The sequence below is a fragment of the Ambystoma mexicanum genome, unplaced genomic scaffold (assembly GCF_040938575.1).
Source record: "Ambystoma mexicanum isolate Mex_15411 unplaced genomic scaffold, UKY_AmexF1_1 Mex_scaf70, whole genome shotgun sequence".
In the NCBI taxonomy this organism is placed as follows: Eukaryota; Metazoa; Chordata; class Amphibia; order Caudata; family Ambystomatidae; genus Ambystoma; species Ambystoma mexicanum.
In genome coordinates, this window is record NW_027182489.1 from 1,000,806 (window position 1) to 1,017,177 (window position 16,372).

At 49.9% G+C, this 16,372-nt stretch overlaps 1 protein-coding gene across 3 annotated transcripts in view; it reads right to left on the reverse strand.

Moving 5' to 3' along the window:
- LOC138562831 (E3 ubiquitin-protein ligase TRIM39-like) overlaps window positions 1–16,372 on the reverse strand; it is a 232,784-nt gene that overhangs the window by 11,165 nt on the left and 205,247 nt on the right. Inside the window, exon 7 of one of the 3 annotated variants that reach the window (XM_069642801.1) lies at window positions 13,601–13,960. The exons of the other annotated variants lie outside the window; for them this stretch is intronic. Coding sequence (XP_069498902.1) covers window positions 13,731–13,960 — 230 coding nt within the window. The 3' untranslated portion in view covers window positions 13,601–13,730. The remainder of the gene's footprint in view (window positions 1–13,600; window positions 13,961–16,372) is intronic. 3 annotated transcript variants of the gene reach the window in all.

Genomic DNA, 16,372 nt, shown 5'->3' on the forward strand with positions numbered 1-16,372 from the left:
TCCCTTTTACCCAAAATCCTTTCCAGTTTAAAATTTCTGCAGCTTCGTGTAGTCAGTCTGGGTGTTGAAGTCCGCTTGCTGTCCTTTATGTTTCTAGTCTTTTTTGTATAAGCCTTCGTTTTTGGGACTCTAGAGTCACTCTCATCCTGTGGGTACTGATTACATGTATCCTTTCGATGACCAGACAATACTTCCACCCTTCTCGTGCTCCTGGTTAAGTTTTCTCAACTTCTTTAGCGATTTCTGGTGGGTTTCGGAGTGTGTTTCCTGTGTTTCTGAGGTTGTTCTAACTCTCTTGTCCGTACCACCGTACTTTCTCTTATTTGTAAAGTCTCTTGTTTTCTTTTCAGTGTTTTTTTTCTATTTTTTCAGACAGGGTTAAGAATGAGGAACAGATCTGGATGGTGTCCTGTTTTTGTAGTTGATCTGTAGTGTCTGTGTTACTAACTATATGTTGATTTTGTTGTCTTTGTCCCTGGGGTGGAAGTTCTGATTCTGAGTTTTCAAACGAGTATTGGGATAAATCCATGACATCCACCGTTCTCTCTATTTCCTCTGGCGTTGTCAATGCTATTATTCTACTATGCTCTGGATTCTTATGTCTTACAGGTATAGGCGCCCCTAACTCCTTTGAACCTGGTTTTGAGGTTCTGGAAAGAGGTTGTGGCTGTTTTCGGGCCTCTAGATTGATTGTTTGCCTGTCTTTCTCATCTGCCTTTTTTTACCTTGGTGCTTCACTGTTTTTTTGTATTCTTCACCTGAATAATCTTTTTTAGATCTTTCAAAGAGTACTCTTTGTCTAATTTATCTGGTCTCGTTACCGATCTAATTCTGGTAGTCTTCTGTAAAGGTGGTGAGTTTTCTATTTGAAGACTTTCCTGTCTGGAATCGACGCAACCATTTTGTGCGTGTTTTAGGTTTTCTTTATCATAGCTGGAAGTCAGTGATGATTCCTCTATGTCACTATTTACAGAAGTAACTTCACTCATTAGGACTGCCCCCTTAGATGTTTGTGATGGTTTTGTGTTTGCAAGATTTGCTTGCTCCAATGTTAGATCTGTATGGTCCGTTCGGGTTACGGAGACAGCGTCTTGCGGGGCTGTCTCTGACATTGATATTTTATTTCTATCGCGCTCGTACTCAAGTGTTTCAGAGCGCGACAAGGCAAAGGAGGGGAACAGGGGAGAACAAAACTGCGATCTTACTAGGCCCAGTGACATTGAGAACGCGCAAGTGCATGGGAGAGGGGGGAGGGGAAAAGTGCATGGAAGGGGGGAGAAGTGGAAAGTGAAAAGCAGAGGAGAAACAGATAACTAACAATAAATAAATAATAAAGGCAACAAACAGTGGTAATGCAGCCAGCAATTTGCAAGTGCTAGGTTTAAGGCAGCAGACAGGGTAGGTCTGATAAGTGCAGTAAGAAAAAGGGGGGGGCTGTATGGGTACAGATACAGACCCCAGTGCAAGGGGTAGCCCGGGGGAAGTGCGGGAGGGTGGCAAGAAGAGCAGGTACCTGGTCCCGAAGGACAGAGGGTGGCCAGGTGCACGGTGCCAAGAGAGAACAGATCAGCAGGGGAGAAGGGGAGCGAAGGCAGAAGCAAAGAGGAAGGTCTTGAGGTGCTTCCGGAACCGGAGATGGTTCTCCTCAAGTTTTAGAGTGGCAGGGAGGCTGTTCCAGAGGGAAGCCCCAGCCGAAGATAGAGATCTGCCCCCAGCTCGTTTCTTTGAAAAACGATTGACCCTGAGGGAGTTGGAGGTAGAGGAGCGAAGAGCTCGAGACGGGAGGTATTTGCAGAGGGACAGCTGAAGGTATTTTGGACCCAGGCCCCAGAAAGCCTTGTGGACTATGCAGAGGGTTTTGAATTGAATCCTTGCATCCTCTGTTGATATTTCTTTGAGGTTTGTTGTCTGGGTTCCATAATTGACTTTATTTACCCCACTAGGATCTTGAGAGGCTTATTTTTCCATCTCTGTTACATATCCTTCGAGAAACACCAATTTAGTATGCATCATAGCAATGGCGGTTGTGTGATCCTTCAGAATATCACTAATTGATTCATATAGTTTCGAGAAAAGTGCTAGGGCGATAGTTACAGTTGACATGATTGATAGTAGATCCGATTTTCTTGTAGGATCGTCGTTTTTTTGATGAGAAAGTTTATTTGAGCTTCTCGCTTTTCTTGTTGGGGTGGCAAACCCTGGCTCACTGAAATCCTGGTGTGGTTTGCTCCCCGGTCTTTCGGGGGAGTATATTATATCCAGTTGATTTATTTCCCCGGCTTTGTTTATCTCATCTCGGGCGCTGTAGGAATCGTACTTTTTAGCTGAGTCGATAGAGCCTGACTGTGTTAGTGGTCTTTTGTTATATCCCCCACAGGTCATGGCTAGTTCTGATCCTGCTAAATGTTCATGTAAACGGGAGGTAAAATAGCCTCTGTGGGTCTCTTTACCTCTATGTGGAGTTGCTTCTCCTGTTGGGCACTCTCCCAAATGTGTTGAGACATTTGGATTTTCCTTTTCTTGCCCATTGGCCAGTAGGAGGATGTGTTGATTTATTTGCTCCTGTGATGGGTGTGGTACTTGTTTCTTTTGGTTGTTCGTTAGCCCGTGGAGGTGCGGATTGATTTATAGGCTCCAGAAATGGTAGTGGACTTGGTGTTAAACTGGTTTCCTTTCCTGGATGGTTTTCATCCATATCTTTGCCAGTGGCTATCTCAGAGTTTTCCTTTCCCACTATGTCCCTTGCCCAGAAGGTAAAGTTGGTCGTAGGAGGCTTACCCAAGTGCTATCGAATTGGTGTTGATGTTTTTTCCGTGGACTTCTGCTTGCCACCGTCAAGCGTTTTTACCTAAGGGTTTAAAGTTGGTGCATTTAAGTCATGTGTTGCTACTACATCTTCCGCACCTTCTAGAATGTCTGCATCAGAGAGCTCGCTCAAAGGTAAATGTAACTCCCTTGTCTGTCTTTTGAAAAGGTTGTGACTGAGCCGGCAGGGTTGAGTTTCCTGTAAATACGCTGTGGTTTCTGGGGTTTTTGTACAGGTTTTCGGTTTTAATCTGGTTAGACGATGTTACCTTTTCCTTTACCTTGGGCCCTCTCAGTTTCCCTGCCTTCATCTGTTGTTTTTAACACGATGGGCCTCATTACACGTTGTGCGGTAAGGGATTAACGTTACCGGTAAGGGAATACCGGTATCGTTAAACACCCATGCCAATTACGATCCGGATTACCGCTATTAGTGGCACCGCTAAGTACGATGCCACTAATAGCGGCTAGTTCGCGGGCGCGCGACCCTTCATCCCGTAAATAGCGGCATGGCGCTAATAGCACACCATCACAAGCCATGCGGACATGGTAATAGTGACATGGTAAAGCCCCAAAAACCCCTTACCGGCATGGCACTAATTCCGGCATCGTGAACCACCCGTTAAGAGAACTGAGCAGTGTTCCCACCTGCCACAGGTGGACACAATCAGCACAGGTGGAGGCAATGGAGACTGTGGTAGCACAAAAGGAGCACACCACACCCCTTCACACACCCCTTCCCACACCAAGATGGTTCCAATACTAGCAGCATTACATGGGCTGGAGGACATGATTGCAGTGCAGCAGCAACAACAACAGGCAGCACAGAGGAGATGCAGGAGGAGGAGGAGGAGGAGGGCAAGACAGGCACAGCAAGCACCACCAGGGCACCTAGTAATACTACAGAGGCAGCCACCAATCCCCAGGATCCGAGCCAGTCCATTTAACCTAACCCCTGAGCAGGTACATACCCTGTACCGTCTGGACCGGGATACCATCACCAGCATCGTGGACATGATACATGACGACATTGTGAGCCTCATAGACATCAGAACTGCCATCCCCCCTTCACTGAAGGTGGTGACAGTGCTCCACTTCCTGGCCACAGGCACCTACCAGCATACAGTGGGGCAGATGCATGGCATCTCACAACCAGTATTCTCACGCACGCTGAACCAGGTGCTCGATGCCCTCCGGAAGCATGCACGTGAACACATATTCCGGCCACGGACTGCCCAGAAGATCGCAAACACCAAAGTTGGCTTCTATTCACTGGCAGGCATCCCAAGTTGCATCGGGGCCATCGACTGTACCCATGTGGAATTGGTGGTCCCACATCACAATGAAGTAGTCTACTGAAACAGAAAGCAATTCCACTCTATCAATGTCCAAATGGTATGTGACGTCAACAAGATAATCACACATTGTTGTGCCAGATATCCCTGATCAACCCATGATTCAATGGTCCTGCGGAACTCAACGATACCACGCTACATGGAGCGACAAGCCAGACAACGATCGTGGCTACTTGGTGAGTAGCAGGGCAAGCACATGGCAGTGTGATTGGGGGGGGGGGATACATACTCCAACTGGGTGTGATTGGGGGGGGGGGAGATACATACTCCAACTGGGTGTTGACTGTCGTCCGTAGGACAAATGGACATACAGATGTACACCAATGTCTATCAGGGAAGGCCACAATGTACTTGAGAAGACCCCACATGCAATTTGAAGCTGCACAACATTGAGAACAATCCAGGATTCCAATTATTACACATCCATCCACACCCACATTGCACATCATGCCACACCACATAATACACAAATCAGCAACATGGCGTCAAGATAGTTATACAGAATTAGTGCAGCACAACATCAATACAGCAATGTGCCCTTGAATGCATGCAAAGGGATCACCCCTAGCCATAGCATCGGACCACACACCTATAGCACCACTGAAGCGATGCTTCACAGCATGGCAACATCGATGTCGGAATGGCAGTACACTAGCAGTGTGGTACCAAATTTGCCTGGGCCCAGGGTCACCTAAGACCTGGCCTCACCCAGGACATGTCAATTACTGTCGGAGGCATGATTCGGGCATGTCCGCTTGCAGGGTCGAGCTCACCTTTGCACATTGCAGTCACACAGATCGTCTGCATGCATGCTGGTAATTGTGGATTTCAATGACAATGCAAAGTACATATGTGTGATATGTACAGGCCGCTCTTGAGGTGAACAGTAACAGGCCCCATTCTTCCCCCCATAAAGGTGATGCCGGCTATCCCCTGAAGAGGTGGCTCCTTACCCCTGTACGGAACTCACAGAACAGGCACGAAGAGGACTACAATCGTGCACATACCCGTACCCGCGTCGTGATTGAGCAGACATTTGGCCTTTTGAAGACACGGTTCCGGTGCATAAGCAGGTCGGGTGGGGCTCTCCTGTACGGCCATGAGAAGGTGGCCAAGATCACCATGGCATGTGTCATGCTGCACAATATGTGTATCAGACGTAATGTGCCACTGCCCCCTGACGTTCAAATGCAACCACCTGATGAGGATGATGATGGGGATGAGGAGGGAGGGGACGGGGCTGCTGGTCATGCAAGAGGCGATGCCCAGGAGGGGCGCGATGTGCAACAGCATCTGATCAACCAAATATTCTGAGACACATGGTTTAACTCTGTAGGATGGATATGGGTATTAGTGCACTGGTGTCTGTGGTGAAGCGCACAATGGACCCTGTCACCAATAAAGTACACATACACAATGACGAAGTCCAAGCCTGTGTTTCAACTAGTCACCAGTGTATTAAGGTATAATGAGATGAAAAAGTGCATATCCCCAACTATCCCACCACCCTTTCACCCATCCCACCCCCACAACACTCCCGAAACACCCTTTCCCTCCACCCCCCACAACACTCCAGAAACACCCTTACACCCCTCCCCCCACAGCACTCCTGAAACACCCTTTGCCCCCTGCCCCCACAACAACCCCATGTGTGGCTTGCACAATGTTGGTGTCCTGCTGCACACGTGCCAGCTAGACCCTGCTGTCCCTATTTCCCATTGCCACCACCACCATTAGGAGGTTGGGATGATGTGCGCCTCGTGGTGCGCATGGAGCGGCGGATGGGGCTTGTCTGCCTTGAACTCTCAGATGATGACGTGGCTGTCTGTCCCTGTGGTGGTGGTGGGAACTGGCGGTCCATCGCCTCCGCTATGCGTGTGAGGATCTGCCTCAGTTGGCCAATCTCCACATACAGCCTGTTGGTACAGGGTTCCATCGCCTCCCTCGAGTGCCTAGCAGACTCTGTGATCTCCCCCCTGAGACGGGCAGCCTCTTCCACATGCTGCCCAACCAGCACTGTAATGTCCTCCTGGCGCTGCCTGATGGTGGCCAGGTCATGGCCACTGTGGCCAGCTCGTGGTGTGGCTGCTGCGCCTTCCTCTACGTCCCGGACATCAGGTGAGTCCACCAGTGGGCTCCAGCACCCTCCCGTGTTCTCCTTGCCAGACTGGCCATGGACACTGGATCCTGGTGTTGGCCGTGGAGTTGCTTCTGGGCTTCCTGTGGGGGTGGGGGTGTGCATTTGCATGGTAAAATCTATAGGGTCCTCCAGATCTTACAGCGGCTCTGTGGCTGCTGCCTCACCAGTGGAACTTGTGGCAGCGGAGGGTGGGCCCTCTGTGGGTGTAACCTGTGGTGGGGGGTTCACATCAGTGGGTGTGGCAATTGTTGCTGGCGTAGACTGCGGTATTGGTGCAGTGGCGCTCTTGCGATGTTTGCCCCTGCAGAGCCTCACTCCTCCCTGTGCCCCTTGATGTGGTGGGGGTGTCCCCTGTCTCCTGTGCCCTGGATTTTATCTTGGCAGGGGGAGCCTGGGTCGCAGTGGCAGGTTCTTCGCTGTCTGAATGTGAGCCTGTGGGGGACAAAGAGGGGGATGGCATTGGTGATGGTTCAACGTGCTTCATGCAGATTCAGTTCATCATGCTGTTCTGTGCATTGGGACTTCATTAGTGGGCATTCAGGTCATGGGGCTGTTGAGTGGGTCATCCATGCATGGGTCTGTGTGGCACTTGTCTGTGGTGATGCGTGCATGTGTGTGTGCTGGGGTGTGACACTCACATGGGCAGGGTTGTGTGCATGTATGATTGTGGCCGCATCCATGAGGTGAATCTGGGCTCACATTTGGGGGGTGCCTCACCATTCACAGTGCATTGTTTCATGTGTACACTCACCTCCATCTGATGTAGTGGCCACACCATGCTCCATGCTCCCAACTCCCTCAATTGATTTGACGCCAATCGTGCTGGCGCAGGTCTCTTCCCACTCCTTCAATTTAATTGGTGAATCAGCGCCACCTCCTGTGGCCATGGCCAGATTGCGGTTCGCAGACAGAATGCTGCGGACCCGGAGGTGGAGATCATCCCACCGCTTCCTACACCCCCTGACGGTGCGGGTGGTGGTGCCCACCGCACTCACTTTCAGGGCGACCTCTGCCCAGATGGCCTTTTTCTGGATCAGGGTTTCCCGCCGCATGTCGTTGGCAAATACCACATCAGAGTTTGCTGCTAGGGTCTATGTCAGCATTATGAGTTCCTTGTTCGTAAACTTCTCTTTACGCTGGCGGTCGGTGGTTTTTTATGGCCTTTGGCATCATGAGCGGTTCCTTGTGGCTTTGGGATGGCACAGTTGTCGAAACAGGTCCAGGGGGCAGAGGATGGCAATGGATTGTGTTTTTAAAGATGGCCACCATGCTCTTTCCCGTTCCTGTGCGATGGCACTATTTCCGGTTCCACTATTTAACGGTCACCGCTATTAGCATGTTACAGGAGGTCGGAAGTGCTATCAGCGCTTTCGTCGGTACCGCTAAGGGACTTTTTGGGGTCTTTAGCGGCATGACAGTAGGGTCATTACCGGCATGGCGCTATACTCGTGTCCACGTACTCGTAATGGTACGCATTTACCAGCCTCTTGCAAGGGCGGACACGTTAATAGCGCCATGCCAGTAAATGCCGTTTCTTACCACGTACCGTGTAATGAGGGCCGATGTCTCAAAGAGGAAAAAGCAGAGCTAGGAGCCTGCAGCACGCAGCAGTGTCCAACAGTATATTTGGCTGCCAACTGCCACTTTACCTCACTTCGCTCTGGCTATGCTGCTCCTTGGCTGTAGAAAACAGTAAAACCCGACTGTTCTGCTGTTAATGTAATGTTTTTCCGAGTTCACCAATATCACAAGGCTGCCCGTTACCCCCTGGGATCAGCAAATCAGCAGAGTGCACTCACTACAATATTACCGTTTGGAGGTGGGAGGACAGAGCACATGACCCAGGCCCCGGGCCGCATGAAATGCGGGACGATAGAGGGTCTGGGAGTTTAGGCGCGGGGTGGGGGGAAAATGGCTCAAAAGCGTAGGGAGGGGCGTCCGAATGGCGCCACAAGAAACAAAGGCCCAGGAAGGGCAGGAAACGGCACCTGGGAAGGTGCGAAATATAACAACAAGAGGTCAGGGGGTAACCCGGCCACCCCCAGGAAGAAACAAAAAGCCGGGGGGGTATAAGTAAGCCTGGGAAAAGGAGAGGCGGCACAAACCAGGTAAGAGCTCACCTCTCTCGGGTAGGCTCTTGGTACCTGGAGAAGGGAAAGGAAAAACGTTTGCTCTTGCGGGCTCACGCGCTTTCAACCCTTCAATAAACGGAGCTCTTGCGGGTTCACGCATTTTATACAGCGCTAGATGCTTGATACTACCGCGGCAACCGAAATGACACCGGAGCGAGCGAGAGGGACAGTCGTTGCGGTTGCTAAACGGAAGCGTGACCGACAGAATTCAGACAAGAAGGATGGCGGATGGAAGAGCGAAGAGAACCCGTATATTCTCAGAATGGGCAAGAAAGGCGGAGAAGAAGTATGGAGCCCAATGGGTGCTGGAAGTAATGCAGAAAGAAGAAAGAGCGAAGGCAACATCCCCCCTACTGTTCATCGAAAACAGCAGCAGCGAAGGCGAGGACGAGGTGCCACAAGGACAGAAGAGGGGGAGAGCAGAATCAGAAAGAACAGAGGAACAGACGGAGACGACGACAAAGAGAAAGAGGAAAGATAAAAAGAAAGGTACTGTGAATAATAATGTTGGGAATAAAATAGTAAAGATGTTAAAAAATTGCGTCACGGTTTCGGGTAAGTCGCCCAGAACCAACGACAAGAAGAGCAGACGGGGGAAGAAAAGCAAGGAAGAATGGTGGGGAAATTCTTCAGAAGAATCCAGCAGTGAGGATGAAGAAGGGGATCACCTAAAAGCTTGGGTAGAGTGGAGAGGAGTGGTGAGCAAGTAAAAGCGGAGTGGGGCAAGGGAGGGCAGAGATACACAGGGGGCACCAGATGAGCCCAAGGAAATTCCGGTCCCGACGCCGCAAGGGACACCAGTAGTCCCAGTGCCCCAAGGAGCGACAATGGTAGCGACGCTGCAAGGTGCGACGGTAGGTCCAAACATAGGGGCAGGGGCAACAACAACGGCGGCAGCGGTAGAGAATGAGGCACCACTCATGACGAAATATGGCAGGCCAACCATGGGTAAAGACGCACAGGGCAGGTCAATGAAAGCGATGGCCTGGTACATAAATGACAAAGTAAAGGAAAAGATATGGAGAAAAGAGTTGATCGATATATTTACATTATTAGATTGCCAAAAAAGGGGGATGAATGTAGCAGTCGAAGACATGAAAGAGGATGAAAAGAGTTTACTCAAAAAGGGGCCAGTAGTTAGGAACTTCGATAATTGGATGTCGGCCTTCACCATAATGTCGACAATCATATTACAGAAATTTCCGGAAGACGTGGTAGCGTTAGTTGCTTATCAACAGAGGGTGCTGAAGGTCCACGCAGCTTTTGGGGGGGACGCATGGCTGGAGTACGACCATGAGTTCAGAAAGGAGATGGACTGCTTTCCGGATATGGGCTGGGACGAAGAAAACTTTAACCTCTACATTTTTAATGTGCTGAAAGAAACATGGGATTCCAAGGAGCGGAACACAGGAGGACAGCAGAGAAGGCAGTACTGGCAGAGCGATTACAAGACAGATTATAGATCTAGTAGCAGAAAGTACGACTCCAGCTATGACAGAAATAGGGAACAGAGCAGCCTGCCCCCGACAACACAAGGTGGGGGCAGTGGGAGCCCGGGAACGGCTCGAGCAGAACCAGGGCAATGCAGGAGCTTTGAAAAAGGGGTACCATGCAGCTGGGGTTGGAAGTGCAAATTCAGCCACAAGTGCGAGAGATGCAAAGGCGACCACAGCAGCTCCAAGTGCACAAGGGCCGCAGCTCCGAGCGGCAGAAGAGACGAGACACGGAAATAAGAACTGGGGCGGGAAAGGGGCTACGCCGGTAAAGATCGAGAAAATGGAAAGGTGGCTCCGAGAATACCCCGATCAAGAAGCGGCAGAGCAGATTAGGCAAGGCTTTAAGGAGGGTTTTAACATCCTGTTCACCGGGCAAGGAGCGCAAGACATTCCTAGGAATCTGAAATCAGCAATCGAAAACAAGGAGATAGTGACCAAGAAGATCAGGAAGGAGGTAGAACTGGGGAGGGTGGAGGGCCCATTCATGGCCCTACCCTTCGAAGAATTCTTGTGCTCTCCGCTAGGGCTGGTGCCGAAAAAAGAAGAGGGGGAATACAGGTTGATACACCACCTGTCCTACCCTCCGGGGGCCTCGGTGAACGACGGCATCGCTCAGAACGAAGCAACAGTAACATATTCAGATTTCGAAGAGGCAGTGGAATTGGTCAGAGAAGCAGGGGAAGGGGCATGGATGGCGAAAGCAGACATCAAATCGGCATTTCGCCTGTTGCCAGTCAACATCAGATCACAAAAATGGCTATGTATGCATTGGGAGGGGGAATACTTCATTGACAAATGTCTCCCAATGGGGTGTGCCATCTCATGCGCATATTTCGAGAGGGTGAGTTCATTTTTACAATGGGCAGTAACACAGGGGATGAGGGAGTCCATGATGGTGCATTACCTAGATGACTTTTTATTTGTCGGCCCCAAAGGGGCAGACATGTGCAAGGCAACACTGGACAAATTTGCAGAAATAACGAGTGAGTGGGGCATTCCACTGGCAGATGAGAAAATGACGGGACCAACACAGGTGATCCAATTTCTAGGTATAGAGATCGACTCGAACAAGGGGAGGTGTCGGACCCCAGAGGACAAAGTGACGGAGCTGCTCAAGACAATACAGGAGCTACGAGGAAGAACCAAGGCAACCGTGAGGGAATTGCAAGCGCTGGCAGGGAAACTGAACTTTGCAGGAAGAGTCATACCGCAGGGAAAAGTGTTCCAGAGAAGGATAGAGCTGAAGACAAGAGGGGCTACCAAGGGGCACCACAGGGTCAGGTTAGGAGGGGGAGTCAGGAGAGACCTAGAAGTATGGGCGGATTTTTTGGAATATTTCAGGGGAACAGTGATATGGCGCTCGCCAGTGAACGAGGAAGGCAAAAGAGTGTTGTTCACTGACGCAGCCGGTGGCTTTGGTTTTGGAGCAATACTGGGGAGAAAATGGTGTGCAGATGAGTGGCCGGAATCATGGCAGGTGGCGGAATGGACAAAGAACATAACGCTACTAGAGCTCTTCCCGATATGGGTCGCGTTATGCGCATGGGGGAAGAGCTAGGAAACAAGGAGTTGGGGGTATGCTCGGATAACATGGCAGTAGAACATGTGTTAAACAAGGGAAGTGCGTCATGCAGTATGGTATTGGAATTGACGAGGGCAATCACACTGGAAAGCCTAAAATTAAATACATGCATAAAGGCGAGGCATATCGCAGGGGAGGAGAATGTGGTGGCTGATGCAATCTCTCGTTTTCAGTGGGAGAGATTCAGTGAGCAGAGACCGGACGCCGACAAGGAAAAAACGCCCACGCCGCGGAAGGCATGGGTCCCATTGGAGGCACTAGAAAGGAAAGCACGGTTGGCCTCAAGGTCGACTCAAAAGAGGTGGGAGAAGAGCGGAAAAAGGAAAGGGTCAACGACAAGCTGACCAGGAATGCCCTGACATACAAGACGGGTAAGCGGTACGCAAAGAGTGTAAAAGATGTGTTGTTGGAAACAGGTGTAAAAGAGGTGGAAAAAATATCAACGGAAAAAATCTGTGAATTTCTTGAAGGGGCATTTGCCAAAGGTAAAAAGAAAAGCTGGGCAGCAGCGCACCTGGCGGCGGTGGCATATACCACAAAAGTGGCGGGCATACTGGACCCGACTGACAGCGATAAAATAAAATATGCTATGAGGGGATGGGCGAAGTTAGAAGGGAAGAAACCTGATAGCAGAAGGCCGGTCAATTTTGGGAATTTGATCATTTTACTGAAACTGCTACAAGACACATGCAGCAGCACGTACGAAACCGCGCTGTTCAGGGCAGCATTTGCGCTAGCTTATTATGGGGCTTTTAGAATAGGGGAACTGGTGGCCAGGAATACGGTGGCAGGAGACGGCCTGGCAAGGAAAGACATTAGTATGGGTATCAAGGGGATGTCGATAATGCTAAGGAAATCTAAGACAGACCAAGGGGGGAGGGGGAGAGCGATAGATCTCAATTGCATCAAAGAGAAGGACCACTGTCCCAGATGCATCACCAGGGAATTTTTAGATCTGCGACCAGAAGTCGACGGGCAGTTATTGATCCATAGGGATGGCAGCGCGCTTAGTAGGTACCAGTTTCAGGCGGTATTGAAACAAGCGGTGGCGATGGCGGGATGGGATCCAGCCGAGTTTGGGACACACTCTTTCAGGATAGGGGCAGCAACCTCTGCGTGGGCGGGGGGCCTGGGAGCAAAGGGGGTGAGACGAATTGGGGGATGGAAGTCACAATGTTTTAAGAGATACATAAGGGAGGAACTGATATGACACTTATCTCCCCCGTTTCCACAGAGGTCGGACCCTACAAATCAGCCTGGATAGTGGGGCACTCTTTTGTGACCCGGGCAGGCAGGTGGCTGGAAGAGGTGAAGCAAGGATTACATTTCAGGAACACAATTACGTCATGGTGGGGACTCCCGAGGATGCACTGGGAGGACATCCACGAAAGGCTATCGGTCCTAATAGGTTTCAGGGAACCCCCCCGAGTACCTGGTTATACATTTAGGGGGGAACTATCTGGTGAGCACGTACAGGGGCAAATTGCAAAGAAATATCTGTGAGTCACTGCATAGCATAGCCCGCAGCTGGTGGAAGACAGAGATTTTTATGTCAGAAATAATACCCAGAAGGATCTGGCACAGGGCACAAAAGAGACACGCGATCGAGACAGCGAGAAAGAAGCTAAATAAATCAGTAGAGAAGTACTGCAAGAGCACGGGGCTGCATTTCATAAGACATGGCTTACACCGGAACAACCCGGACATGTTTCACCAGGATGGGGCGCACCTATCAAAGGTTGGGATGGGGTTTTTTTCTGACAACATTTTTAGGGCACTTCAGGCAAGAGGCTGTAGGTAGGGGGCTTTTGGGGGGGACCTGAGCGGGCGTAAGGAACACCCACTCAGGTGTGGCAGCATGTGCCCAGGAACGAAGGCTCAGGGATAACAAGGACTCAGAAGGAGCCTTGAGCTGCTTCGGATCTGGACACAATGTGCCCAAAAGCATATGGCTATGTAATGTTTTTTGTTATGTTGGATTTTCTGTAAGAAAATAAAATGTCTACGGCCTACAATTTTTCCATACACATAAGTTGTCTGTAATTTATTACTTAGGTAGGGATATGGTAAGAGCAGCAAGGTGTACCCACACTACTCAGCCTATGCACCCCGGATGATCTGCACGGCCTCCGCCTCGTCCTCTGTGAATCTTCCCAACTGCAGCACCAGGAGGATGGCGTGGGGGCCGGGGGCGCACATCCCCACACCCTTCCGTACTTCTCAGAGGGTCTCCTGAGCAGAGGCTTGTGTGTCTAATACACCGGGGGTATCCACCACCGTGACCCGTCTGCCACCCCGGGAGGCGCTCCCTGCCGCACACACTCCTGTCACTAAGTAGGCACTTGCTATAGATACAAAGGCCCTCCTGCCCAGGATGCTGTTCCAGTAGGCACTTTTCCCGACTCCAGTTTTCCCCACGAGGACCAGGCGCAGGTCACCCTCCGGTGTCACTGTGGAGAAAACAGTGAGGCAATTAGCAATGCATATAGGGCCCAGTCTCCAGCTCAGCCAATCACACCGGAGCGTGTGCTAAGCACTCTCTCGTAAGTGACGTTGCCGATCACAGCACGTGCCATTCTATCTACGCTTTTTACATTTCAAGCTCCTCTGTAAAGTAGCAGAACACCGAAGAAACTCAAACATGTACTAATGGTAGCCGGCTGGAAGGCACCGGATGAATAGAATATCCCCTCCTTCCAGCGCCTTGAAGACGCCCACACACCACACACAGTGCTTCAAGTGGGATTAGAAATCAAGGGGAGCTCTCGTAAGGGGGTGGGCCTATAAGCTAAGCCACCTATTGATAGTCGCCCCCCCGCGCCTAGTGGGCGTGGGGTGGACTGGTAAAAGAATTATAGCTGTGGCGCACTGCCATTATTACATTTCACAAGCCCAGCCCCTCCTTTTAAACAAAAGTAGTGGCTGGGCGCACCAAAGGTGTGACACCAGTATGCCCCTGCCCGCTCACACGCAGCAGGCAGCCCTTTCATTCAAGGCACCACGTGCTTAAAAACCAAGGGCTCTTTCAGGAAAAGGTCTCTCTGCTGCTGATGTCTCCTTTAGTTTCTGAGTAAATAGTCATCACCAGCATGAAGCAAAGGCAGCCTTTTCCCCACCATCCGCTCGCATCTTTCACCCCTTCGTTCTCCGACCTATTGTATTGTCACCCACTTGTGCTGTGTGTCTCTGGTCTTTCCATTGTTCTGTTTTCTCTACTTTACCTTTGCATTGCCTGCAATTCTCTACTTCTAGGTTCCTGTACTGTTGGGTTGGGCTTCTGTGCTGTGCCTTTGTTGTATTGAGTTTCTGCACTGTACTCTGACACTGCCGTTGTTTTTTCTCTACAGTTTCGACATTGTGTTGTTCTCTACAGTGTTGGCATTCCATTGCATCGCCTGCATTCCTCTACTTCTAGGTTCCTAGTTGTATGCTGTACCTTTGTTGGGATGGGTTTCTGTACTGTGCCTTTGTTCGGTTGGGTTGCTGTACTGTACTTTGACACTGCCGTTGTTTTTTTCTCTACTGTATTGACATTGTGTTGTTCTCTACTGTGTGGCATTCCATTGCATCGCCTACATTCCTCTACTTCTAGGTTCCTAGTTGTATACTGTACCTTTGTTGGATTGGGTTTCCGTACTGTACTTTGACACTGCCATCGTTTTTTCTCTACTGTATTGACATTGTGTTGTTCTGTACTGTGTTGGCATTCCATTGCATTGCCTGCATTCTCTACTTCTAGGTTCCTAGTTGTATGCTGTACCTTTGGTGGGTTGGGTTTATGTACTGTACTTTGACACTGCCATTGTTTTTTCTCTACTCTATTGACATTGTGTTGTTCTCTACTGTGTTGGCATTCCATTGCATCGCCTGCATTCCTCTACTTCTAGGTTCCTAGTTGTATGCTGTACCTTTGTTGGGATGGGTTTCTGTACTGTGCCTTTGTTGGGTTGGGTTGCTGTACTGTACTTTGACACTGCTGTTGTTTTTTTCTCTACTGTATTGACATTGTGTTGTTCTCTACTGTGTTGGCATTCCATTGCATCGCCTGCATTCCTCTACTTCTAGGTTCCTAGTTGTATACTGTACCTTTGTTGGATTGGGTTTCTGTACTGTACTTTGACACTGCCATTGTTTTTTCTCTACTGTATTGACATTGTGTTGTTCTGTACTGTGTTGGCATTCCATTGCATTGCCTGCATTCTCTACTTCTAGGTTCCTAGTTGTATGCTGTACCTCTGGTGGGTTGGGTTTATGTACTGTACTTTGACACTGCCATTGCTTTTTCTCTACTGTATTGACATTGTGATGTTCTCTACTGTGTTGGCATTCCATTGCTTTGCCTGCATTCTCTACTTCTAGGTTCCTAGTTGTGTGTTGTGCCTTTGTTGGGTTGGGTTTCTGTACTGTGCCTTTGTTGTGTTGAGTTTCTGCACTGTACTCTGACACTGCCGTTGTTTTTTCTCTACAGTTTCGACATTGTGTTGTTCTCCACAATGTTGGCATTCCATTGCATTGCCTGCATTCCTCTACTTCTAGGTTCCTAGTTGTGTGCTGTGCCTTTGTTGGGTTGGGTTGCTGAACTGTACTTTGACACTGCAGTTGTTTTTTTCTCTACTGTATTGATATTCTGTTGTTCTCTACAGTGTTGGCATTTCATTGCCTGAATTCTTTACTTTTAGGTTTCGTTGGTTGTGTATTGTGGTTTGTTGATGGGGTCTGCATTCCACCTGATTTTGTAGATCTGGTGTTTCTTGTTCTGTGCTGCACTCCCCTCTCTGTTGTGCCCCCCTCCTGTCTGTGCCCAGCGTTACCCCGCTGCTTGGGCTCCCCCCTCTTTCCGTCATGCAGCCTCTATGGTGCTC